Source organism: Lutjanus erythropterus, chromosome 15, assembly GCF_056507025.1.
Source record: "Lutjanus erythropterus isolate fLutEry1 chromosome 15, fLutEry1.hap2, whole genome shotgun sequence".
Lineage (NCBI taxonomy): Eukaryota > Metazoa > Chordata > Actinopteri > Lutjaniformes > Lutjanidae > Lutjanus > Lutjanus erythropterus.
This window is the reverse complement of record NC_139331.1, coordinates 14038751-14059904: the sequence shown is the minus strand read 5'-3', so window position 1 is coordinate 14059904 and position 21154 is coordinate 14038751. Positions and strand designations below refer to the sequence as shown.

At 39.3% G+C, this 21154-nt stretch overlaps 1 protein-coding gene across 1 annotated transcript in view; it reads right to left on the bottom strand.

The window, feature by feature from the left end:
- The window catches only part of plcb4b (phospholipase C, beta 4b), a 93349-nt gene that overhangs the window by 8856 nt on the left and 63339 nt on the right, over positions 1-21154 (bottom strand). Inside the window, exons 7-28 of the mRNA XM_084737229.1 lie at positions 20940-21083; positions 16944-17023; positions 16737-16790; positions 16558-16639; positions 14082-14182; positions 13552-13609; positions 11340-11448; positions 9938-10148; positions 8907-9000; positions 8585-8664; positions 8392-8476; positions 8202-8292; positions 7981-8091; positions 7491-7639; positions 6579-6674; positions 6284-6428; positions 6001-6085; positions 4955-5079; positions 3391-3442; positions 2695-2797; positions 1990-2154; positions 153-357 (exon numbers count right to left, since the gene is read on the bottom strand). Coding sequence (XP_084593355.1) covers positions 153-357; positions 1990-2154; positions 2695-2797; positions 3391-3442; positions 4955-5079; positions 6001-6085; positions 6284-6428; positions 6579-6674; positions 7491-7639; positions 7981-8091; positions 8202-8292; positions 8392-8476; positions 8585-8664; positions 8907-9000; positions 9938-10148; positions 11340-11448; positions 13552-13609; positions 14082-14182; positions 16558-16639; positions 16737-16790; positions 16944-17023; positions 20940-21083 — 2425 coding nt within the window. The remainder of the gene's footprint in view (positions 1-152; positions 358-1989; positions 2155-2694; positions 2798-3390; positions 3443-4954; positions 5080-6000; positions 6086-6283; positions 6429-6578; positions 6675-7490; positions 7640-7980; positions 8092-8201; positions 8293-8391; positions 8477-8584; positions 8665-8906; positions 9001-9937; positions 10149-11339; positions 11449-13551; positions 13610-14081; positions 14183-16557; positions 16640-16736; positions 16791-16943; positions 17024-20939; positions 21084-21154) is intronic.

The following is a 21154-nucleotide window of genomic DNA, read 5'->3' as shown; positions in this document are numbered from 1 at the left end:
TTTTCCTTCCCCTCCCTGTCGGCTATAACTTTATTATCAGCCATGAATAAACTGAGCAGTAAAACAAAGGATGAAACAAGCGTGCAAGTCTGCATTTACACATGGAATCACATAAAGCAATATACATAAAGTTTTGTAATGATTCCCCTCACCTCCAAAGCCGTCGGGCACGTAGGTCTTGAGGATGATTTGGCAGAAGATGGTGGGCAATGACAGGGGCTTGTTGCCCTCGTTCCTCAGCGAGATGTGACGGTAGCCAGCCTGCAGGCCATCCAGAGGCAGGATGCGCTGACCAATCAGCTTATTGTTGTCGTCGTAGACAGCGATGCGCAGTACTGCCAGATCTGGTAGGATCACCTAGGAGGGAGGAATGAAGGGAAATGGAGGGTGGGAGGGGGAAGGAGCCAGAATAAATGAGAAAAAAATGGGTTGAGGAACAGGGAGGCAAAGGGGGTGTGAGGACAAAAAGTGAGATGGAAAGTAAAAGTTAGCAGTCGGTCATAAACCCTGTGGAACTGTGGGAAGTCTACTTAACGCATTCTGGTGTGAAAATAGGTAAATGACAAACTATTTCACAGCCATTGCAGTGAAATGGTGTTGTTTTTAAGCTAAAGCAGAAACAGAATCATTAAGGGAGGAAGGTCAAGGATGAACCTGCAGGGGACACTATCAGGGGACGGTCACAGTGTGATACACAGAAAAAGGCCTGATAGCACACAGCATATCTTCCTACTGACAAGGCCATCTCTACAGCTAGTATGCATACAGGGAGTGGAAAATATCTTGTATGTATGTGTATGTGTCCATGGAGGAGTTTATGTGTGCTCACCCTTAGGGAAAAAAGAGCGAATGAAAGTCTTAACTGGCCTTGTGTGTAGAGATAAGTGAACAGAGAGAGGAGGATGATTAATACCTAGACGAAGGCGAAGGTAAGAGATAAGGCCGAAGAATACTCACTGGAGATGAATGGGTGGAAGCGCCCGTGTGTGTGTGTGTGTGTGTGTGTGTGTGTGTGCGTGCGTGCGCTTAGGCAAACACAGCCTTGCTGATGTACAGTATGCGAGTGCATCTGGTGTGTATTGTTCACTCTTGAGTCATTTTGACAGTGCTGTGTATGCATGCATGCTCAAGGTGTGGCAGCATTTGTGTCTGTGTGCGCATCTGAGTGTGTGTGTCTGCGAGAAACAAGTGTTGCCAGCAGCTCTGCTTGTGATGCCCCTCTTTGATAGCACTGTGAAGTGTGTGTGTGTGTGTGTGTGTGTGTGTGTGTGTGTGTGTGTGTGTGTGTGTGTGTGTGCGCGCGCGCGCAGAGCAGCACTGCGGCAGGCTGTGATTGATGGTGTGTGTTAGGAAGCTGGAGTCACAGTCATGGCTGAGAGACTCCTCATTCTGCTGAGAGCAGCACTATTACACACACACACACACGTTTCTCTATATCGCCAATCTCTCTCCTTCATTCTCCCTTTTCATCACTAATTGTTTCTTTCTTTCTTAATGTTGTTCCCTTCTTGTCACTGCCCTTTGTTTCTTCTTCTCCTTTCTTCATCTCTGTGAACCAAAGCACAGGCAAACGAGATGCTTTGTTCTTTCTCCTCTTGTACCACTCTGATTTGGTTTGTGATACTTTTGCAATGACCACAATTATTCTTTCCTCTCTCCCAAATCACTCTTTAAGTTTCTTTTTCTTGAACAATCTTTTTAATTTGGATTTTTAAGCAGTAATTTTGCATTACTCCTTCCTCCTTTGTCTTCACTGTTGCTAGTACTGCCACCTTACTTGTCTTTTCCTTCCATTGTTTTTCCGTTGTAAGAATAGAACAAATAGCTTCCTTCATTACTGAGACCTTTCTTCCAACCCAAACCATGGCTGTCCTCCATCTCATCCCTTCTCCTCTTCCTATGTCTGTTCAAATATCACATAGCATTCGAATACTGTTCCCGTTATCTCACCTAACCCAACAGCCCCCCTTTTTTTGCTGTTCTTGTTACCTTTCTGAAGACGAAGGGCTCCTCATTGTAGGCCGGGTTCAGTCCGTTGTTCATCACCATACGTGTGCGGTACTCCTTCCGGATGGTGTCCGTTGGCAGACCATACATGTCTACCTCAACATACGTGCCAATTTTCTTGTCTGACAGGAACTGTCCAGAGAACACCTAAAATAAAAAGGAGGACATAATTTTAAATATTTTTGAAGGATTTCACAGGAATAATATTAAACCCACTAATGTTCACATTGGATTTTAAAATGTCATTTACAAAACAAAAACTAGCTGAGCTAATCCAAATACACAGTTTTTAAATCGGTCAAAGTATGAGGCCACAGCACAAGTTTTTCTTAAAATGCTTTTGTTAGTCATCAGTCACAAGGGATCATAAGAACTTGTATTTCCATTGGTGTTTTTCTCAAAACTGATAAAATGAATAACCCCCTGCAATGAATGACTAAGTATATTAGGAAGTACAGATATGAATAATAAGACAAAACTTATGTTTTATAATATGAAAAAGAAAAGAACAACAGCCTTCCTCAGGAGGAATACAACACATGTTGTGAGATAACCAAGGCTTAAACTACTGAACATTGATATATTTACCTTTATGGATAATAGTTTAATGCTAAAATAATATAATTTTCTATTTAGTTATAGGATTTTACTATTGTCCATCATGACTGAGGAGTCGGATAATCTGACCTGTACGCTGCAGGTTGCAGCGATGACGCCATCCACTGGCGTCTCTGAGAAAGGGTCAAACATCCTGTCTGACCGCCGCATGAAGTCGGGCTTCAGAAGGTACCTAACACACACACACACACACACACAGAAGATGGATATGAGGAAAATGGACAAACAGAAAAATCAGTCTACCTTCAACATCAACTGTGGGAACAATGATGTCATGAAATATCTAATCCTAATGATAATATATGTCTTGGTTTCAATTAAGCTCTCTAATGGTCTATGGGGAATAAGTAGGTACTAAGACTTTGTGTGTGGGAGTGTGTGTGCTAACCAGGGGCCCAGCAGAGGCACATTAGTAATGATGGGTGTCTGCAAAAGCCCTGATCTTCCCACGTATGAGATTTCCAGCATTAGCAGTAAAATCTCTGCCCTCGGGGGCAGTATTAGAGCTGAGGGACGAAGACGGCGATAGAGAAAGGAAGAGATAGATGACTGCAGAGAGCCTCAGAGGCGGGCGACGATGAGCTTGCTTCCCCAAAGCCACTCATTGGCTCTTGGGGCAGACAGTAGCTATGGTTGCCGCCGGCAACCACTAATGAGATGTGACATCCTTTAATTGATGGGCTTTGTAGAGGGGTGGAGAAAGGGAAGGGGAAGGATGGGACGGACGGGAATGAGCTTAAGACAGGAGTGAGGAGCTGTTCTTACCCGCAGGAGCCGTTGTACTCAAACTTTCCCTGGTTCAACTGCATGGCCAGATCTGACAGGATAGAAGAGAGGGTGTTTAGGGTCTGAGCCACATATATCAGGCTCTTACATTACTCTCACACACACACACCAAATTTTAAAACTGTTAATAATTCAGTTCATTTGCATTTGTTTGTTTCTGCTGTTGTTGAGACAGACTTTGTACATTTCCCCTGACGTCTTCTCTCTTTCTCCCCTCCAACCATTTATCCTTCCATCACAGAAGCTCCGCCTCTTGTGTGACCCTCCCCCTCCAGCCTTGCACATGCTCCACTCCCAGAAGGCCATATGGTCTGACCCATTCCGCCTCTAGCCATGGGGCAGCAGCTGTTTTCCAACAGGCATCACTCACGGTATTGGTGTGTGTGGCACTGACAGTTTGTGAATATGTGTATGTAACAGATGAAGTCTGAAGGAAAAACAGTGAGTGAGTGGAGTAGGAGAACTTGATGCTGCAAAATGACAGGACTAATTTCTCCACAGTCTGACTGTGTACACTTATGCAGGATAGTGATTGTCTGAGTGAGGTGCAGGATTTATTCTTAGATCACAAAAATGGTGAAAATGCTTTATAAATATTTACCTCTCTACTATGTAGTGCACATCCAGGCAAACAATGTAGCCAGAAATTGCTGTTTCCAAAAAGAAAATTCAGCATTCCTCTTATTTGCTTATGCATGGACTTAAATCAAAAGGACCAGTGTGTAGGATTTAGTGGCATCTAGGGGTGAAATTGCGAAGTGAACTGATTATCACCTATAGTTTTTTGTTCTTACTCCATGTAAATCATTAAGCCTTGAATATAAAAACAACTCATTGAAATTGGTTGAGAAATAAACATATAATCCACAACTCCCTTGTTTACATGTATTTGTTCACAGGTTTGTCTTGCCTGGATCAAAATGGTAGCAAGAGTGAGGTATGATCCTAAGGCTAAGTCAGCATCAATGTGTATATATCTGTGGTCTTCCTTCCAACTATGGTCGCTGTGTAATGCTCTAAAAACACAAAAGGTCTCATCTTGCGTTATGGCTAGGTTTGCCCATTACAGGTTACTGTGGAGACATGGTAGGTCAGCAAGGTGGCCTCTCTGGAGGAGGACCCACACCCTCTTTAAGTAAGAACAGCCATGGCTCTTATTGGTTTTATGGGCCCATAAAATCAAATCTATCTGCATGGCTAGATACCACTAGTAGTCAGTGCTTTTTTTAATAATTTGGGTGAACTAACCCTTCAAATAAACATCAAGTCAAAATGTCTTCCTGGCATGTGTATATTTGGATGTGTGCATGTGCGAGCTGGTTGGGGTAAGTGATGGTTGTTGATTAGTGGGTCTGTGTTGATCCAGACAGCACATGCAGAAGATGCTTTCAGTGTATGTGAGGTCACAAGTTCACTGCAGGCTGTATTTAGATCTTAGATCAGAACGTTGACTGAGTGCTTGTATCTATATATGCATGTGTATATACAGTGTATGATCTGGGTGTGTGTGAGGTCAGAGGTCGTGTGTTCTGTGCTGTGGTACCTGGGGTCTGGAAGTTGAGTGAGACCATCTGGCAGCCTGCGTTCCAGAAGATCTGAGGCATGTAATTACTGGAGTCCACCCGGCCCCCTTTGGGGTAGATACGGCTCATCTGACGCTTGTTGTAGCTGCACTGACGTTCAGGAATTTTTTTTTTTTCTCTTCAAAAAAGAGGGAGAGCATGTGTGTTTCCCGCACATGTGTGGGTATGCATTCGAGTGCTTGTGCGCGTGTGCGTCAAACAGACTGCAGGACTATTTTTAGTGTGAACAGCTTGGGTCAAGCAGTCCCGTTGGAGATAGAGAGAGGCAGAGTGTATGTGAGTGTCAGGCCAAGTCACACAGTCCAAAGGCACAGTGGCCTCTGGAGGCCTTCACTTCTTTTCCGACAGCAGAGTGGAAACAAATATGGCTGAAATACATCAGCTCTGACCTGCCATTCAGCTCTCATTTAGGTGACCTCAATCTGTTGAGTTAAAACTCAGAGTTCACTGAGTTCATAATTATGGTGCTTTATAGTGACTTTCAGCTTATTGTTTCACTGTTTGGCCCACAACTTCACTATCTACAGCTATTTTCAAACCTGATATTTCCCTCAGGAGTGAATAGAGACCAAAACAGAGCTAAAAGAGAGTGAATATTGGACTTAAAATGACCAAGTAGCCAGAAACACAACTAAATGAATAATAATGTTGTTCCATAACTGCTGGATGTCAAATATGCAACTGTAAGCAAGTTTGTCATATGAGCTGAAAAGGTGATGATATTGTATGTCAATGTTCCACTCACAACTTGCTTCTGCTGCCCACTAGTGGCCAAAAAATCTGTTATTTCAGGTTTAAAGCAACTTGTTAAGGTTATAGTTCAGTGTTCAGTAGCAGTAGTATGGGTGCCATTAATTTAATTAATTAATGATTAAAATTTCCTAATACAGAATGGTAACAATTTGACCACTTCTAATTCTATATATTTTTGCTTCCACATCTACTAAAACTAATTCTATTATTCAGATAAATGCAGCACAGCTGTAACTTCAAGCCCAAAGGATACTTGACAAACTCGATGGCATTGGTCTTTAGATAACCCAGGCCAACAGACTCATTAAAAGATGACATGTTGTGGTGGATGTTCCTCTCTGAAAGACAAAGGAAATGGAATGGAGAGAGTTTATGGCATTTTGCTTTTACCCAGAGAAAAAACACAGATCATTTTTGACTTACCTATTCATATACCATCTTTGTACAGTTTATTCTATATATGTATGAACATTTTGGTTTTAAGGATCACAGTAGAAACTAGTTTTTTTTTTTAAATACAGGATTTCAAAGCTCACCCTCTGCCATATCAAAACTCTGGAACTTGACGGGCTGTGCGTAGTTGACCATGGCTGAGAGGTATGGGTGGATATTAGTCGTGGCTCCTACATAGGTGTATTGAGCTATCAGAGCTTCCTCAGAGTCTTCTGCCTCCTCCCCACCCTGCACAGGACACATACAGACAATACGCAAGTAGTTATCTTTCATCTGGATCGGTCTGATGGATTAACTCAGACATGACATGTTGTTTTTTTTTACTGAGAAGTGACTAAGTGTATGAGTGAGAGAGTGTAATGGCAGTCGTGTGCTTGCCTTCTTGTTATTGTCTTGGTCTGATGCTTCTGAGATATCTGTAGCGTCTGTTGCTTCTGTGGCTTCGGATATCTCTGTCACTTCATCTTCAGGCACCTGGAACCACAGACAGATAAAACATTCATTAAACGTTTCCTCTCAATATCCATGTCAGTAAACGATAATGACTTATTCAATGAAGGGTAAGTATCCAATTATTTTAACTGTCAAAAAAAAAGAGTATCTTAAAAGTACAATGGAGCATTAGTATTCAGAGGAGGAGGGTTTTTTTTACATTTTGAGAATAAAGGCAAAATATCGAGAATAAAGTTGAAGTACCATATTGAGAATAAAGTCCACATTGTGTTTCAACTTTATTCTCGACTTTTCAACTTAATTCTCAAAATGCTAAATTAAAAAGATCGTAATCTTCTTCCCTTATGCCTTGCCTTAACAGTCTTCTGTATAACATTTTAGAAAAAAAATATATTCCAGGCACCCATTGTTGTTTTAGCACGGTAAGCACTTTCAAACCAAAGCCTTTTGGCCATGCAGGTAAAGGTATAGTGCTACTCTTTTTTCTACAGACCTCAACATTTCAATCTATTTGATAATGATAATAGATATTTCATACCTATTTATGTTGCATGCCTTGAATGTTTTAGTTACAGATTTACAGAGCGATGTAGTCAGAGAATTAGTTCATGACATACTGTATGGACGCTGTAGTTATCAAACTTATAACCTTTTCACTGGGACCTTGATATAATTTACACAAATATACCACCCTGTTCTATATTTCTGTACGGTTAATAAAAGCAGCAACATTTCTCATTGCTCTCTGAGATCTACTGCAAGTTGAAGGATGATTACTGATTCATGGCAGCATACATAGTTAATTTTAGTATTTTAGAAACCAAAGCGACAACCCACCTTCTTGATACTGTTGCTGCATTCTTCCTCTTTTGTCGAGCTGACAGTGTTACTCTGGGAAACACTGTTGGCCTCTTTCTCACTGGTTGCCTCTGACAGACTGCTGGGGGCCTCTGAATTCAAATCTTTATCCTCAGCCTCCTTTTCTCCTACAGTCATACACAAAAACACAAATTGATTTTGGAGCACATACATTCTCTAATTATTATTTTTTTTTAATTCAATGCATTCAGTTGAAATCTGAACAAACTGTGGCACTAAGCAATCTTACTTTATACTTTCTTTGCACTGGATGCAGCTTTCTGGAAATGTCATGTTTGTTCTTTAAACATTGTGATTGTTATTAAATCAAATTAAAAGCTATTAAAATTAATGTTTGCAAATCATTGTCCTTTCAAACAATTTTTCAGACATCTTTGATAATGTGTCATGTCATATACATGTTAGCATAAAACTCCTCCATTATTACTATATACACAGACAAACGGACCGTCATTTAGCTGACTGTTCTCTGTGTCGTCTTCATTCTCCTCTCCCATAATGATGGCAGTCGTGTTGGTCTCTCCTGCCTCCATGTGCTTCTTAAAGGCCTCTAGCTGTTCTGTATGATACACACACACACACACACACACACACACACACACACAAACATAAACCACAGTAATCATATAATGCAGAGATTTAAGTCAACAGGTTAAGTTGTGTACGTACTCTGTTCAACTTCAGGTTTCAAGCGTTTGTTTTTGATGAGGATTTTTCGTTTGAGGTCATTTGGAGAGGGTAAGGGGCGCCCAGATTCAATCTGCCAAAGAGAACAGAGTCACACATTTAAGTATAGACGATCGTCATCCAGATGTAATAAACTTTGGCAGACACTATAAATCAGAAACAAAGGACTTACCGGGAAGTTTTCCAGAGGCAGTTTGAGGAGGAGGTCACCGAAGATCTCCTCACAATACTTGGCCATCTTGTACTGCTGCGGTTTACTAGTGATACATGTACATGCACATACATACAGAATGCATAAAAATTACAACAGCAGAATCATTACACCTTAATAAACTTGCTTATGATTATTATAATTGTGCCCATACCTGCAATGGTTTTCGAAGGACAAAATAACAGGGTACTCTGATGTGACAAATGCTGTCTCCTTGATGGCTTGAATAACATCCTGTTGAAAGAGGTGGAAAAAGAAAAACAAGTTGGAAAGATGAAAAATAAAAAGGAGAAAAGGGAGGAAAGGAGGATGAGAGGAGAAAGAGGAATAAGCTGTGATATATGCAGTATCATACTCTAAACACAAGGGGGCAGACATACCTTACGCAATAACATTGTGGCAGCTACAAAAAGACTCATGCAACTGTTGCAGTGCACAGCAGTACTGTTGCTCTGTGTGTGTGTTTGTGTGTTTACCTTGAACAGGATGTCTGTGCACATGGCCTTGCCATGAGTGATAATAGGCTCCTGGTCCTCTCCTTTACCATCCCAGCAATCCAGCTCCACACATCTGACAGGATGGAGACCACACAGAATATTTAATATAGGGCTACACAGTAATATCAGCACGTCATTGATTGATAAAGGCTTTGAAATATAATACAGCCTTGGTCCAAAATTAACACATGTACCAAATATGACAAGATGACGCTAATTTATGCACACACAATGCAAGTATGTCTGCAGTGTGGAGGCTTTTACAAGTGCCTGAAACACATGGCAAAGTTGCGATGATTGCCCAGTGCTGGTCATGCAAGGAGGAGCCAAATCACATTCCTTCAACACTACAAATTTAACTGGTCATGTTAAGAGCTGTCATCCTGATGATTACAACAAATTTGTGAAGAACAAGGAGAAACAGGCACCAGCAAAAATAACCTGTCAGTGGTAGTTTCCTTATTTGCTCAGTGAATGTGTACATTTTTTTTAAATATAGTTTTGGGCATTTTATGCCTTTAATGACGGGACAGCTGAAGACATGATAGAAAATGGGGAGAGAGTGGGGGAATGACATGCAGCAAAGGGCCATGGGTGGGAGTCAAACCACGGCTGCTGCAGAGGACTCACAGCCTCCGTACATGGGGCGCACGCTCTACCAACTGAGCAATCCAAGCACCCCGTAAATGTGTACATTTTGAAATGCACTGTATTCTCTGTCTGCATCTGCCAGTGGGTCATCATGATAAGAGTAGGCATAATAATATGTTAATTCCACTCCAGGTGAGACTTAATTAACTCAGCAATTGAAAAATGAGGGTAAAATATTATTCAAAATCCAGTATTGTGCATCCCTAAGTATGATATAATGTACATGTAGAATTGAAAAAAGTTTTTACTTTAACTACATAAATGTGCTGTTTAGTCTGGATGTGCATTTGCATAAATGCAATGGATTTCTATGCATGTCTGTATCTACCATCTCAGCAGACCATGACACACTTGCATACCTGCATCCAGACAGCAGGACCTGGCGGTACATCTCTACTGAAGACTTCCCTCCAAACTGTCGCCCTGTCAGGTATGTGTTGTGGGAGGAGCTTATAAAGTAGTGGGCCAGCGGCTGGTCCATTTCCTGGTACAGCTCCAGCCGGTCCAAGAAAACTGGAGCATTTTCATCTGACATCAGGTACCGGCAGAACCCATCACTAGACATGCGACCTAGGGGAGTGGAAGTTAATAGTACTGAGGCTAAACAGCAATGTTTCTTTATTATATTAGAATAATTGGCAGAATGATGGATTGGTTGGTACAACTGATATCCTTAGTGCTTCAGATTGAAAGTTGGATTATAAACCTGATGTAACCTATCCAAAATAATTTGTATTCAGAAATTCAAATCAAGTTTAAACCAATCAGTGCAGATATTTATCACTTTTCCTAATAAGTGCTGGCTTTTAAATGCTGCTTACATTTGATGGAGTCGTCAACTGATATGTGTGCATACTGCTTGTTTATACAATTGCACAATTTAAACTTCTACACAAGAGATGTTAAACCCACGAGGTTTGACTTTTATCACTTATTAAAGAAACACACATGAGACATTACATTTTGAGAATTTGAGAAGAACCATTTTCTTGCTAGGCAATTCATGATAGTTAAAATAGCTGTTTAATTAGCAATAATAACATAATCTTATTAATCTAAAAGTGCAGCATGTGCAAGCTCTAGGCTATGGATAATTGAAAGTCAGATTTTGGCAGATCCTGTTGTAGTGAGGGTCATGTCATGTCATAACGACGTTAATAACTTTTTGATGTTTAACCATGTAATATTGCTTTGGACCAACGTACAACTGCAACTAATGATTATTTTCATTGATTTCATCTGTAGATTATTTTCAGTATTAATTGATTAACTGTTTAGTCTATAAAATGTCAAAACTGTGAAATTGCTCATCACAATTTCGTAGAACTCAAAGTGATGTCTTTAAATTGCTTTTTTTTTTTTTTCCATCCAACAGTCCAAAACCCAAAGATTCTTCATTTAGTAAAATAAATGACAAAAAAGTGGCAAATGTTTATTTAAGAGGCTGTAACCAGCTGTTTTCAAGATTTTTTTCTTGAAAATGTCTGAAATGGTTAACTATCAAAATCATTGGCAACTAATTTTCTTTCATTCAGCTCTACACCTCTGAGCATTTATTTATCTATTTGTTTGTCATGATAATAAGAACAGAGGAAATAAGACAGGCTAGAAATAATCAACTATCTATACTGGCAAATAACTGTGCCAATAACCTGATGAAACAGACTGTAAGACTGTAGTTTCAAAGGTACACAGGCAGGTGGCAGCGGAGCCTAAACTATCTCTCTCCGCCTCCTGTTTCTCTCCACACCTCTCTTTTACCTTTCTTCTTTAGCTCCTCATCTCTCTCATACTTCTCGATGATCTGCATGGCTCTCTTGGGGTCGTAGAACGGGAACAGGATCTCATTTAACCTAGGGTCACGCTGGTTCTGAGGAACAACACATAAACACACAGATTGATCACCACATGTATTGTTTACATGTATACTTATTTCCAAACAAACTGGATTTAGCATGAAAAACATCTTGGACTGACACACAGGACAGGGGACAACTTAAAGGGATAGTTTGGAGTATCTGGTGTGGGGTTGTATAAGATACTTATTGATAGCCATTGTATTAGCTACAGTAGATGCCAGTTGGCACACCCCCAATTTGGAAAAGCAGAGAGGAGTTTGGGCTGCGCAGTATTTCATTATATGGATACTGTGACATGAAACTAGATATCATCTTAGATTTAGAATATCATTATATTATGATATGGCATAAGTGTTGTCCTCTTCCTGGTTTTAAAGGTTGCGTTACAGTACAGTGATGTCATTTTCTAAACTATCCAGACTGCTCTAGCTGTTCTATTATTTGCCTTTACCCACATTATATCCACATTATCGATAATTATTTATCAAAAATGTCATTGTATTAATATTTTGTGAAAGCACCAATATCCATATCACCCACCCCAAGTACTTTTGTACAGTGTTATACAGTGTAATTTAATATACATGAATGCATCATATTCTTTAAGGTCAACATGTTTGCACTATTTGAGAATTTAGGGAATGTTACTTTCAAGAAAATGTCTATATTGAGATATATATCGTATATTGCAGAATAGTCTACAAAAATCAAGATGTTATTTGTAAGCCAAATTGCCCAGCCCTAAGAAGAGTATCAGCACAGAAGCTAAGCAATATAATGCTGTGGACGGGGTCAGCAACCAAACATATTTTTGTGACTTAAAAAAGGTCAACCTTAAAACAAATCACTTTAAGTGTATGCTTAATTTAGAATATTTTCTCTGCTTTACCTTGCTGCCAGACCAATGGGAAAACTCTGCTTTGTAAGCCAAATATTGTTCTCTCCAGACTCACTGAAGTCACACAATAACACAAAAACAAACTAACAGATCAAGGCAGTGTAGACCAGCAACTCCCATGTTCTGTGAGGTGAAATTACTGTTTTTCTTTAAGGAGTTTGGTTCCACTGGAGAGAACAGTATTTGGCATACATAACAGCCAATTACCATCAGAAAAGGCTGTCTGACAGCAAAGTAAAGGACTTAAAATATTCCACACATAGCATACACTTACACTGATATTAATTTTTTGGGTATATCTTTGGAGTGAGGGTGTGTGGACCTCCATCTACTGAAGGTAATACACTGACCATCAAGTCTCTCATACAAACCCACTTCAACTAATCCAAACTGCCTTTAATACAACATGGGAGAAGGTACTAACAGTGCTCATTTTGACTGATGCCAAGTAAACCAATACAAATACTTTTAATAACTTAAGGACTGAGGCCATGAAGAGAGAGCGCTCAGGTATGAACAGGATGTAAAAACAAACAAAATTTCCTTCTAAGATATTCACATGAACTGTGAGCCACACTAGCAGCTGCAGTGGTTAAGTGTTTGCTTAAAAGCAAGGAAGCGTTGGAGAGGTTCAAGGCAGCTCTATAAAACAACAGCACTACAACATCATTACAATGCCGCTGCCCACTCACAAAGCCAGGTGGGAATTCATCTAAACAAAGGTTGGGTTCCATTAGTGGGTCTAGAGCGTGATGAAGCAGCACACATGCGACTGCACAGCAGAGGGACTAAAGCAGGTATTCAGCCACACAGAAAGAGCACGGCCACAGAAAACAGACAGCAGGAAGCTATATGAGCTGAGCAGGAAGCAACAGGATGGAAACCTCTACCCTCCCGTTACCATGGCAACACCAATCAGACACAGGAAGGCAAGCCAAGGTAGGGAGGAGAACACAGGGAAAGGGGATGAGGACGGGAATGCAGGATAAGGAGCGATAGTTGAAGCTGCCCTCACAGGCTGACTGGAGGTTAAATATTTAGTCCGTCTCTCGTTAATGGAGTTTTAACAAGGGTCAGCTGATGTCCAGCCTTTCCTGGAGGGCAACTTCTACCCAGAGCATGACCAGGGGGGTCAGGGTCAAGCAGGGAGAGTTGCAAAGAGGGGGCACAGGCAAGCAAAATACACAGAGAAGTTAATGAATGATAAAGAGCTTACTTCATTCAGAAAGCTGACTAACTGGTCTACAGTTAAATAATCAGTTTTGTTCCCATTGCTGCAAAGGAATTAATTAGAAAAAAAAACAAAACAAAATGTTATGCTTCTTAAAATAGACACCCTCACAATCATTCACACAGTCAGTTAAAATTAGAAAGCGGTCTTTAAAAAAGGGGATCATACTTAAATGTTACACTTTTAGTAATAACATGTTAATCATCGCTTGTAATTAATGTTGAACTGTGGAAGCAGGTTAGGCTGTCCAGACATAGTTAGTGCAGCAGGCGCAGAAATATTTGTCCTGATTAAGTCCAACAAGATGCAGTAGCTCACACTTGGGGAATATTTTAACAGTGGGTATCATTGTTCTATTTATGCACAGGGTAACATGTGTGACACAATGCAAGGGTAATACTGTTAAGTTGTTTATGGGGATGATTTATCATGTTCTGTTATTAATATTGAGGTACTAAATCAGTTAACATTACAGTTAAAAACAGGGGCAGGCAGCTTAAAAAAAGGAGACTCACATTTTTTTGAAGAGTTCCTCGATGTCTGTGCGAGGGCAGATCTTCTGTGTGAGCGCGTAGAAAATGTCAAAGGTGAAATCTGAGGGTTCAATCTCATCATTCTGTGGAAGATAAACAAACCCGCCTTTCATTAACATGAGAGCTATAAACTTACTGGCATTTAACACCCGCCAATGTAATAACAGCCCACAAATGTTATAAACCACAAGTGTAATACAAACCTGCAGCTTTTAATATATTAATCCCATAAACGTAATAGCAGTTGCCTACTACAAATGTAATATGTAATAGCTATTACATTTGCAGGGATTTGTTACATTTGAGGAAAAGTGAAAATATTCAGCTTTCAAAATTGTAATAACTTCCCACAAATGTATGTGAAAATGAAAAATGATCCTTGTGGTCACTGTTGTTTGTTTATTTATTTATACACCTGCCAATGGGTTCGAATCAGCTCATTAGAAAATATTACAGATTTGGGCAGAGTGAGTTAAAACTTGTCATCTACCTTCTCTTACACTTTGTCTCTCAAACACAACTCTATCTTTCTCCTTGACTTTTTAACCAGCCCCTGGGATTTAATAGTTTCTATTGAGGTAGTCTTGTCATCATCTTGCCAATATTTTTGCTCAGTGTGTCTTTGCAGTAAAAAGTTTTTGAAGAAATCTGGTATTGGATTTATTGCTCGTTTCTATATACAACACTTGATCAGACTAAATAGGCAAGAGTCTCAAGGACAAGAATATGTGGGAAGAAAATGTTATATTCATTAATTCAATTCAATTCAAATTTGCTTTATTGGCACAAGTGTCTCAACAATATTGCCAAAGCGTCAAGAATAAATGAAACAAAATAAATACATTTCATAAAATAAAACAAGGAAAGGGTGGCACAGTACAGTTAAAACTTGCTCTGTGTGTGATTTTGAATGTGTGTGTATATAAGATATAAATAATCATTAAAAGAATGAATAACAATAACAATAATTGTGATAATTATCACAATTAAGTTATCAATTTTCAATGTAAATAAAGGATAACAAAATTAATTCAAGACATGTTATAGATGTATATAAAATACTTTTCTTTGAATAATAATGTGTCTGATATAGTTTTAATGCAAAAAAAGTTAAATTATCTTGTTAAAATCCTTAAAATAACATCTAAGCCCTTGTTAATAATGTCATAATCAAAGTAATATGTCTATTATCCCAAAAGTTTAACAGGAGGACACATGATGTCTCCTACTTCATTGAACAGTCCAGTTAGCGTATGTGCAATGGAGGCTTCAAGTTTCCACATCACACTTGTTTAAGGTGAATATTGGACCACAACTGGCTTCTAAACTATCTGTGATGTCACAGATCATCATAGCAAATGAACGTTAAACTAGCCTTCGAGTGTCAGACTCTGCACATACATCATTCTGCACAGTGAAGTTCAAACATTAAACTGCAGGAACAAGAAGAAAAACACATTTTTGAGTGGAGGGGAGACTTTAAGTTATTGTAAATCAGTAATACCTGGTGAGGTTTTTAAGACCCACAGCCACCCTCCCAAACTTGAACTGAATGTTCCTAAGAGTGTGATCATTTTTCATTTTCATATTACATTTCTGGGAAGTTATTACAATTTTGAAAGCTTAAGATTTTCACTTTTGCACAAATTTAACAAATAATAGCTATTACATTTGCAGGAAATTACGTCTCAAGTTTGTAGTAGGCAACTGCTATTACATTTATGGGAAATGTATTACGTTTGTGGGATTATTACATTAAAAGCTGCAGATCTGTATTACATTTGTGGTTTATAACGTCAAACATCATAAACCGTCCAAGTATGACTACTAAAAGTGCTTGTTTTAGCCACTGACAGGCTCAGATTGTTACTGTGTCTGACCACATTATGGAAAGGATTCCTACAGAATAAGATCCTTTTGTTTAACAAGAAACAGTCACTATATTGCTCTTTTCAGAGCAACCAAACTACACAAAATGTAATTTTACCTACTGCTGCCTCAATCTGTTTTTGACCCTTTGATACACCACAAGTAACACAGTAACACAAAACTTAAGTCATATAATAACAGAAACAAGCAAAGTCACACAATAACACAAACAAATTAACCAACTGAGGCAGATGTAGACCACAGAGGTCAAAACAGTTTTTTGTGAGTGGAGTCTGGCTGCTTTGAACAGAGCAATACAGTGTCTCTCTCTGGTTAAACTAAAAGCATCTTACTTGTTAAACAAGGTCCTGTCTCTGGAGCAATCCTTTCCATAATGTTGTCAGACACGTATAATAACATTATGAGACTGTGAGTGGCAAAAACAAGCAATTTTTGTGGATGTACTTTTGTGGACTGTGTGCAGTTGCCCAGACAGATTACATTGCAGCTCAGTTACCCTTTAACATGTGCAGTGTGTGCCATACATGATTCATCTGAGTAGCACAGTCTATAATCAGTGTTGTCTGACCTTTCCACTGGGTAGGCCAAGATCCTTAAGAGCCTGAAAGATCCCCTTCTCGGTCTTTCCTGATGCAAATGTTCGAGTAATGCTATAAAAGAGAGGGAGAAAGACAGAAGGGCAAAGCTCAGTGAGACAAACTAAATTAAAATGAGATTGCACAATGGTTGACCACAATTCACTCATACCCTCTAACAGGAATCTTTCCATTCACATTGGTCAGGAAGCACATTCTCATCCAACTGAATAAGAGAAGGAAATAAAAAAAACACAGGGAAAAGCACAGATTAGAGAAAGGGAAGATGTCTTACCAGAATTAAATGATACACATTGTGTTTATGGTACTGGTTAAAGCAAAGCATTAAGGTAATTAAGACATGCTAAAATGCACTCACTGTTTCTTGAGGCAGGTCATTGGACAGACGTTGTTTGCCTTAAAGTTGTGAATCACTGACCTCAAACCCTCGATCCACTTCTGCAAACAAACAGGCACAAGCATTCAGGACACACACTCTCAGCACACTGACCAACAAACCAAAGCCCACACGTACAGTACAGTACACAGCAGCCAAGAGGGTATCTCCACGGTGTGCGTTGAGTTGAGAAGTGAGTGTCTTTGGGGAAATAAACACAAGCAAATTAATTGCCTCTTAATTCACACACACGGGCGAGCGCTCTGGCAGGACAATCAGGAACACACAGACCTGAAAACATACACACAATGATAAACACAGTGAGCTGTTGCAAGGCTACAGGCAGTGACCGTAAATAAATAAGTTTCCTAGAGAAGACAATCTTGCAACTGTAAATGAATAAACATACACCAGGAGGATAATTTGAACATTTTTGACTCCTCTGATTTTCCATCTCCGATTGTAACTCCAAGGACCAGCAAGGATTAATTTTTAACTATCTTAAAATTGAGAGATTAAATTTAAACCTCTCTTTAATCCTCAGATTGTTTTTTACTTTAAACCTAGATTTAATTTAATACTGTTGCACCAAAACTTTAATCTTACACTTAAGGAAGTTTAACTTTTAAAATGACTGCCTTTTTGAGATGAAGTGAGCATGGGTTAAAGTTCCTCAAAGAAATTGAAGGGACAAACTTAACCCATTAGAGTTTTATGATGAGTCTCTCCCTTCTTTCTTGTAGAGCTTCTCTGCCGAGCCATTATGAGTAGGCTAGCTAACTTTTTGGCTAGTTAGCAAACAGTATTACATTTAGCATTTAGCTAGGTAGCAAATAATATAACAGGGTTTTCTTGTACTTTTTAGCCAGACAGCAAATCCCCCCCCACCCACCATCTACTACATACTAAGTCCTGACAGCACTCACATCTAAATTTGTGTCTGCAAGCAACTCAAGCGTGGTTTACTGACCGACTAACTAAGATACCTTTTGAAATTGAATCTGGATTTGCTCATTTTAAACCTAGTTTTGCTAAAGTAGAGCAATCTGAGACTACATTAATCTTTGTTGGTACAACCCAGTCTAACTAGTCATGCTCCATCTCACCTACACTTCCACAGCAAATTATTACTGACATGATAAAAACATTAGACAAGATAACGGGTACAGCAGGGGTCGTCTGTTTGGGCATGTCGTCCGTGAAGCCGTGTGTGTATGTTTGTGTGAATGTGTGTCTGCAGATGTAAATAACTCTGTCATCTCCCGAGGTCTGCTACTCAGGGCCACCTGCATGCTGGGAGGTGGTGATGTTGTGTGTATATGTGTGTGTGTGTGTGTGCGTACGTGCGTGCGTGCGTGCATGTGCTTCAACCATCAGGCCTCCCCGCTGAAGGCTGTAGCATGAATATCATTGGCAGCCCTGTGGCAGTGGGCTCTCTGGAGCGCAAACATCACTTATAACACCCATCACCACAAAAACACCCCCTCATGGGAAATGCATAAACACTAACACTGTGGTGCCAAATAACAGATCTGTGCTGGCACAAAGCATGCATTTTCAGTTTGGTCTGACTTTGAACCTGGCTTGATTTTGAAAATGGGCAAAGTGGCATTTTTATATACATTACATAAAAATATTTTCGTCAGTGTGCTGTGACTTTTAATCATTCTAGCTGTGTCATGTCACAGCCAATGGGCTGTTTTTTACTTTTCTCAGTGCTTGAATAATCCTCATAGACAAATATAACTGTAGATGGGATACTGAATCCTGTGAAAGTTTTATAGTTTTCTATCAGAAACTATTTATATGTTATTTATTTTGGATTGACAACTCTGAGGCTAAGAAAAATCACATTCACTATAAGTTGTCAAAGTCATTTTCTTTTGCTTTAGCTCCATGTCTTTCAATTACTGCTAAGCCTTTGGGCCATACTGGATTCCTCATTAAATAGAAGACAGCTGAGTTTTACAGTTTTCTTTTTGTCTCCACTGGTTTTCGTTGCCTTGAAGTTGCCTGTAATCCTAAAGGGACAATCCACCCCAAAATCAAAACTACATATTTTTCTTCTGGCCTGTAGTGCAATTTACCCATCTAAACTGTTTGGGTGTAAGACTAAAACTTTTGGCAATATCATGTGTAGAGATGTCTGCCTTCTCTTGAATATAATGGAACAAGATGGTACTCATCTTGTGGTGCTCAAAGTGTCAAAAAATATGATTTTCTTCATACCACAGAAAGAAAGTATTTCCTTCATGAAAATGCTCACAAGGTCTACAGAGTAACCAGGTCATGATTGCTAGAAAGAGACACTACTGTTTAGTTTTTCAACTCACACCAAGAGAAAAAAAAAGCCTGGATGAAGAGAACCTGGGTGATTAGGCTGCACCACAGGCCAGAGAAAAAATATATGAATTTTTTGGTTTTGGGGTGAACTGCCCCTTTAAATAGTCTTCCAAACTAATGCCACAATATTATAGTAAAAGAGTTCAGGTAATAGATTGGCCTGCCTGCAGTCCAGACCTGTCTCCCACTGAAAATATGTGGTGTATTAAGAGGCATAAAACATCACTTTGAACATTAAATATCTTGTCTTAATATTGTATTAAAGGGAGTATAGGTTATATATGTTTTTTTTTTTCAAATGATTACACTCTGTTTTTATTTATGTTTTACATAATGTCCCAACTATTTTGGAGCTGAGGTTGTACATTGTTGACCAAAAACTATAAAACCATGTCAGTGAGCCACGATGTTGCACATGTTTATTATGATAAAAACAGTCACTGTAGCTTATTTTGACTCAATGCCACATAAACCATCCTGCTGCTGTAAATACTTAGCAGTGTACCAAACGTGTATTAATCTCTGGCTAAAAATAGTCCCCAACAAATGAGCACTGTTTTATAAAAACTAGAATAACTAAAATAGAGAATCACATCTCCTTTGAAGAATAACACTGCCTTGTATTTCTCTTTCTTTAGTGTGAAGCATTCCCATCATACCACTAATGACACTGCAGTTGTTTTGGTTCGTCTAAGCAGTGTCATTCTTGAAATCTGGATCAATTCAAGTCCAGAAAACTGAAATTTAATCTGCACATACACTTGTGTATTGTGAACTAGGCAGGGTGTGTACAATGACTGGAGGCTTTCCAGCAGGGGTCAGCAATAATAATGTCTGCAGATTAAAAGAGAGACAGAGATGGAGGGGGAGGGTGGAGGGTGTCATCTGTCTGATCCTAATAACAAAAATAAAGTGATGAGTGAGAAAGAAAGACACGAGAGAAAGCGATAAAGAGAAAGGTGCAGAGGTGTTTCTCTTCTTCTCAATAAGGCAGTCTCACAGAGATTTTTGCTTGATGAGTGGGAAGAAAAACAGAAAGGGAAGACTTAGAGAAAAAAAGAGAAGAGAGAGCGTAGACAAAAAAGGATCAGAAAATAAGAGGAAAAGCAGGAGTGCTAGAGGAACAGAGGGAGTCAGAGATGGGGTGAGACAGGCAAAAATGAGTCACTCCAAATTTGTCTATTTATCAGAGTGAACCAAGGCCAGATTTGCCTTGTGTAGGAGTTGGCACATGAACCATTCACCTGGCAATTTGCTTCTGCTCTGTCACTGAAAGGAGTGTGAACAAAACTGAAAATGGGTATGTTTAGATACAAGTATGTTAGGCAGACATGCAGAAAGACAAATCCCACTTATAATAATAATAATATAATATTATACTTTATACAAAAAAAAATGAGTCCCTTGTATTATTTTTGCAAACTTGCTCTGAGGATATGTTAGGAAATGTATCTATGGATAACAAAAATCACTACTATATTAAAGATGCACAACACTAAGTTAAGAATTGTCCTTGGTAAATTATACAAAACTGCATTGACTTTGGCTTCAACACCAAACATCAAACTTATTCTCAAGGTCTGCATGTCATTTCATGTCCTCCGTCATAATGACAAGCTGTGTCTGTGTATTTACCCTGGCTGTGTCTGGGTTCTCTGCCACCATGAACATGAAGTTGAGGTTGACCAGGTCTGTGCCGCTGCAGATGCAGATGATGCAGCCTTCTAAGTCAGCCTCTGTCTTTCCAATGGACTCGAAGGATGACAAGATTTTGGGGTCCTGAGAAAAATATAACACAAGACAGTTTAGCAGGCAAGCTGTCAGACAGGCAAAAAACAGAAGTCAAGACA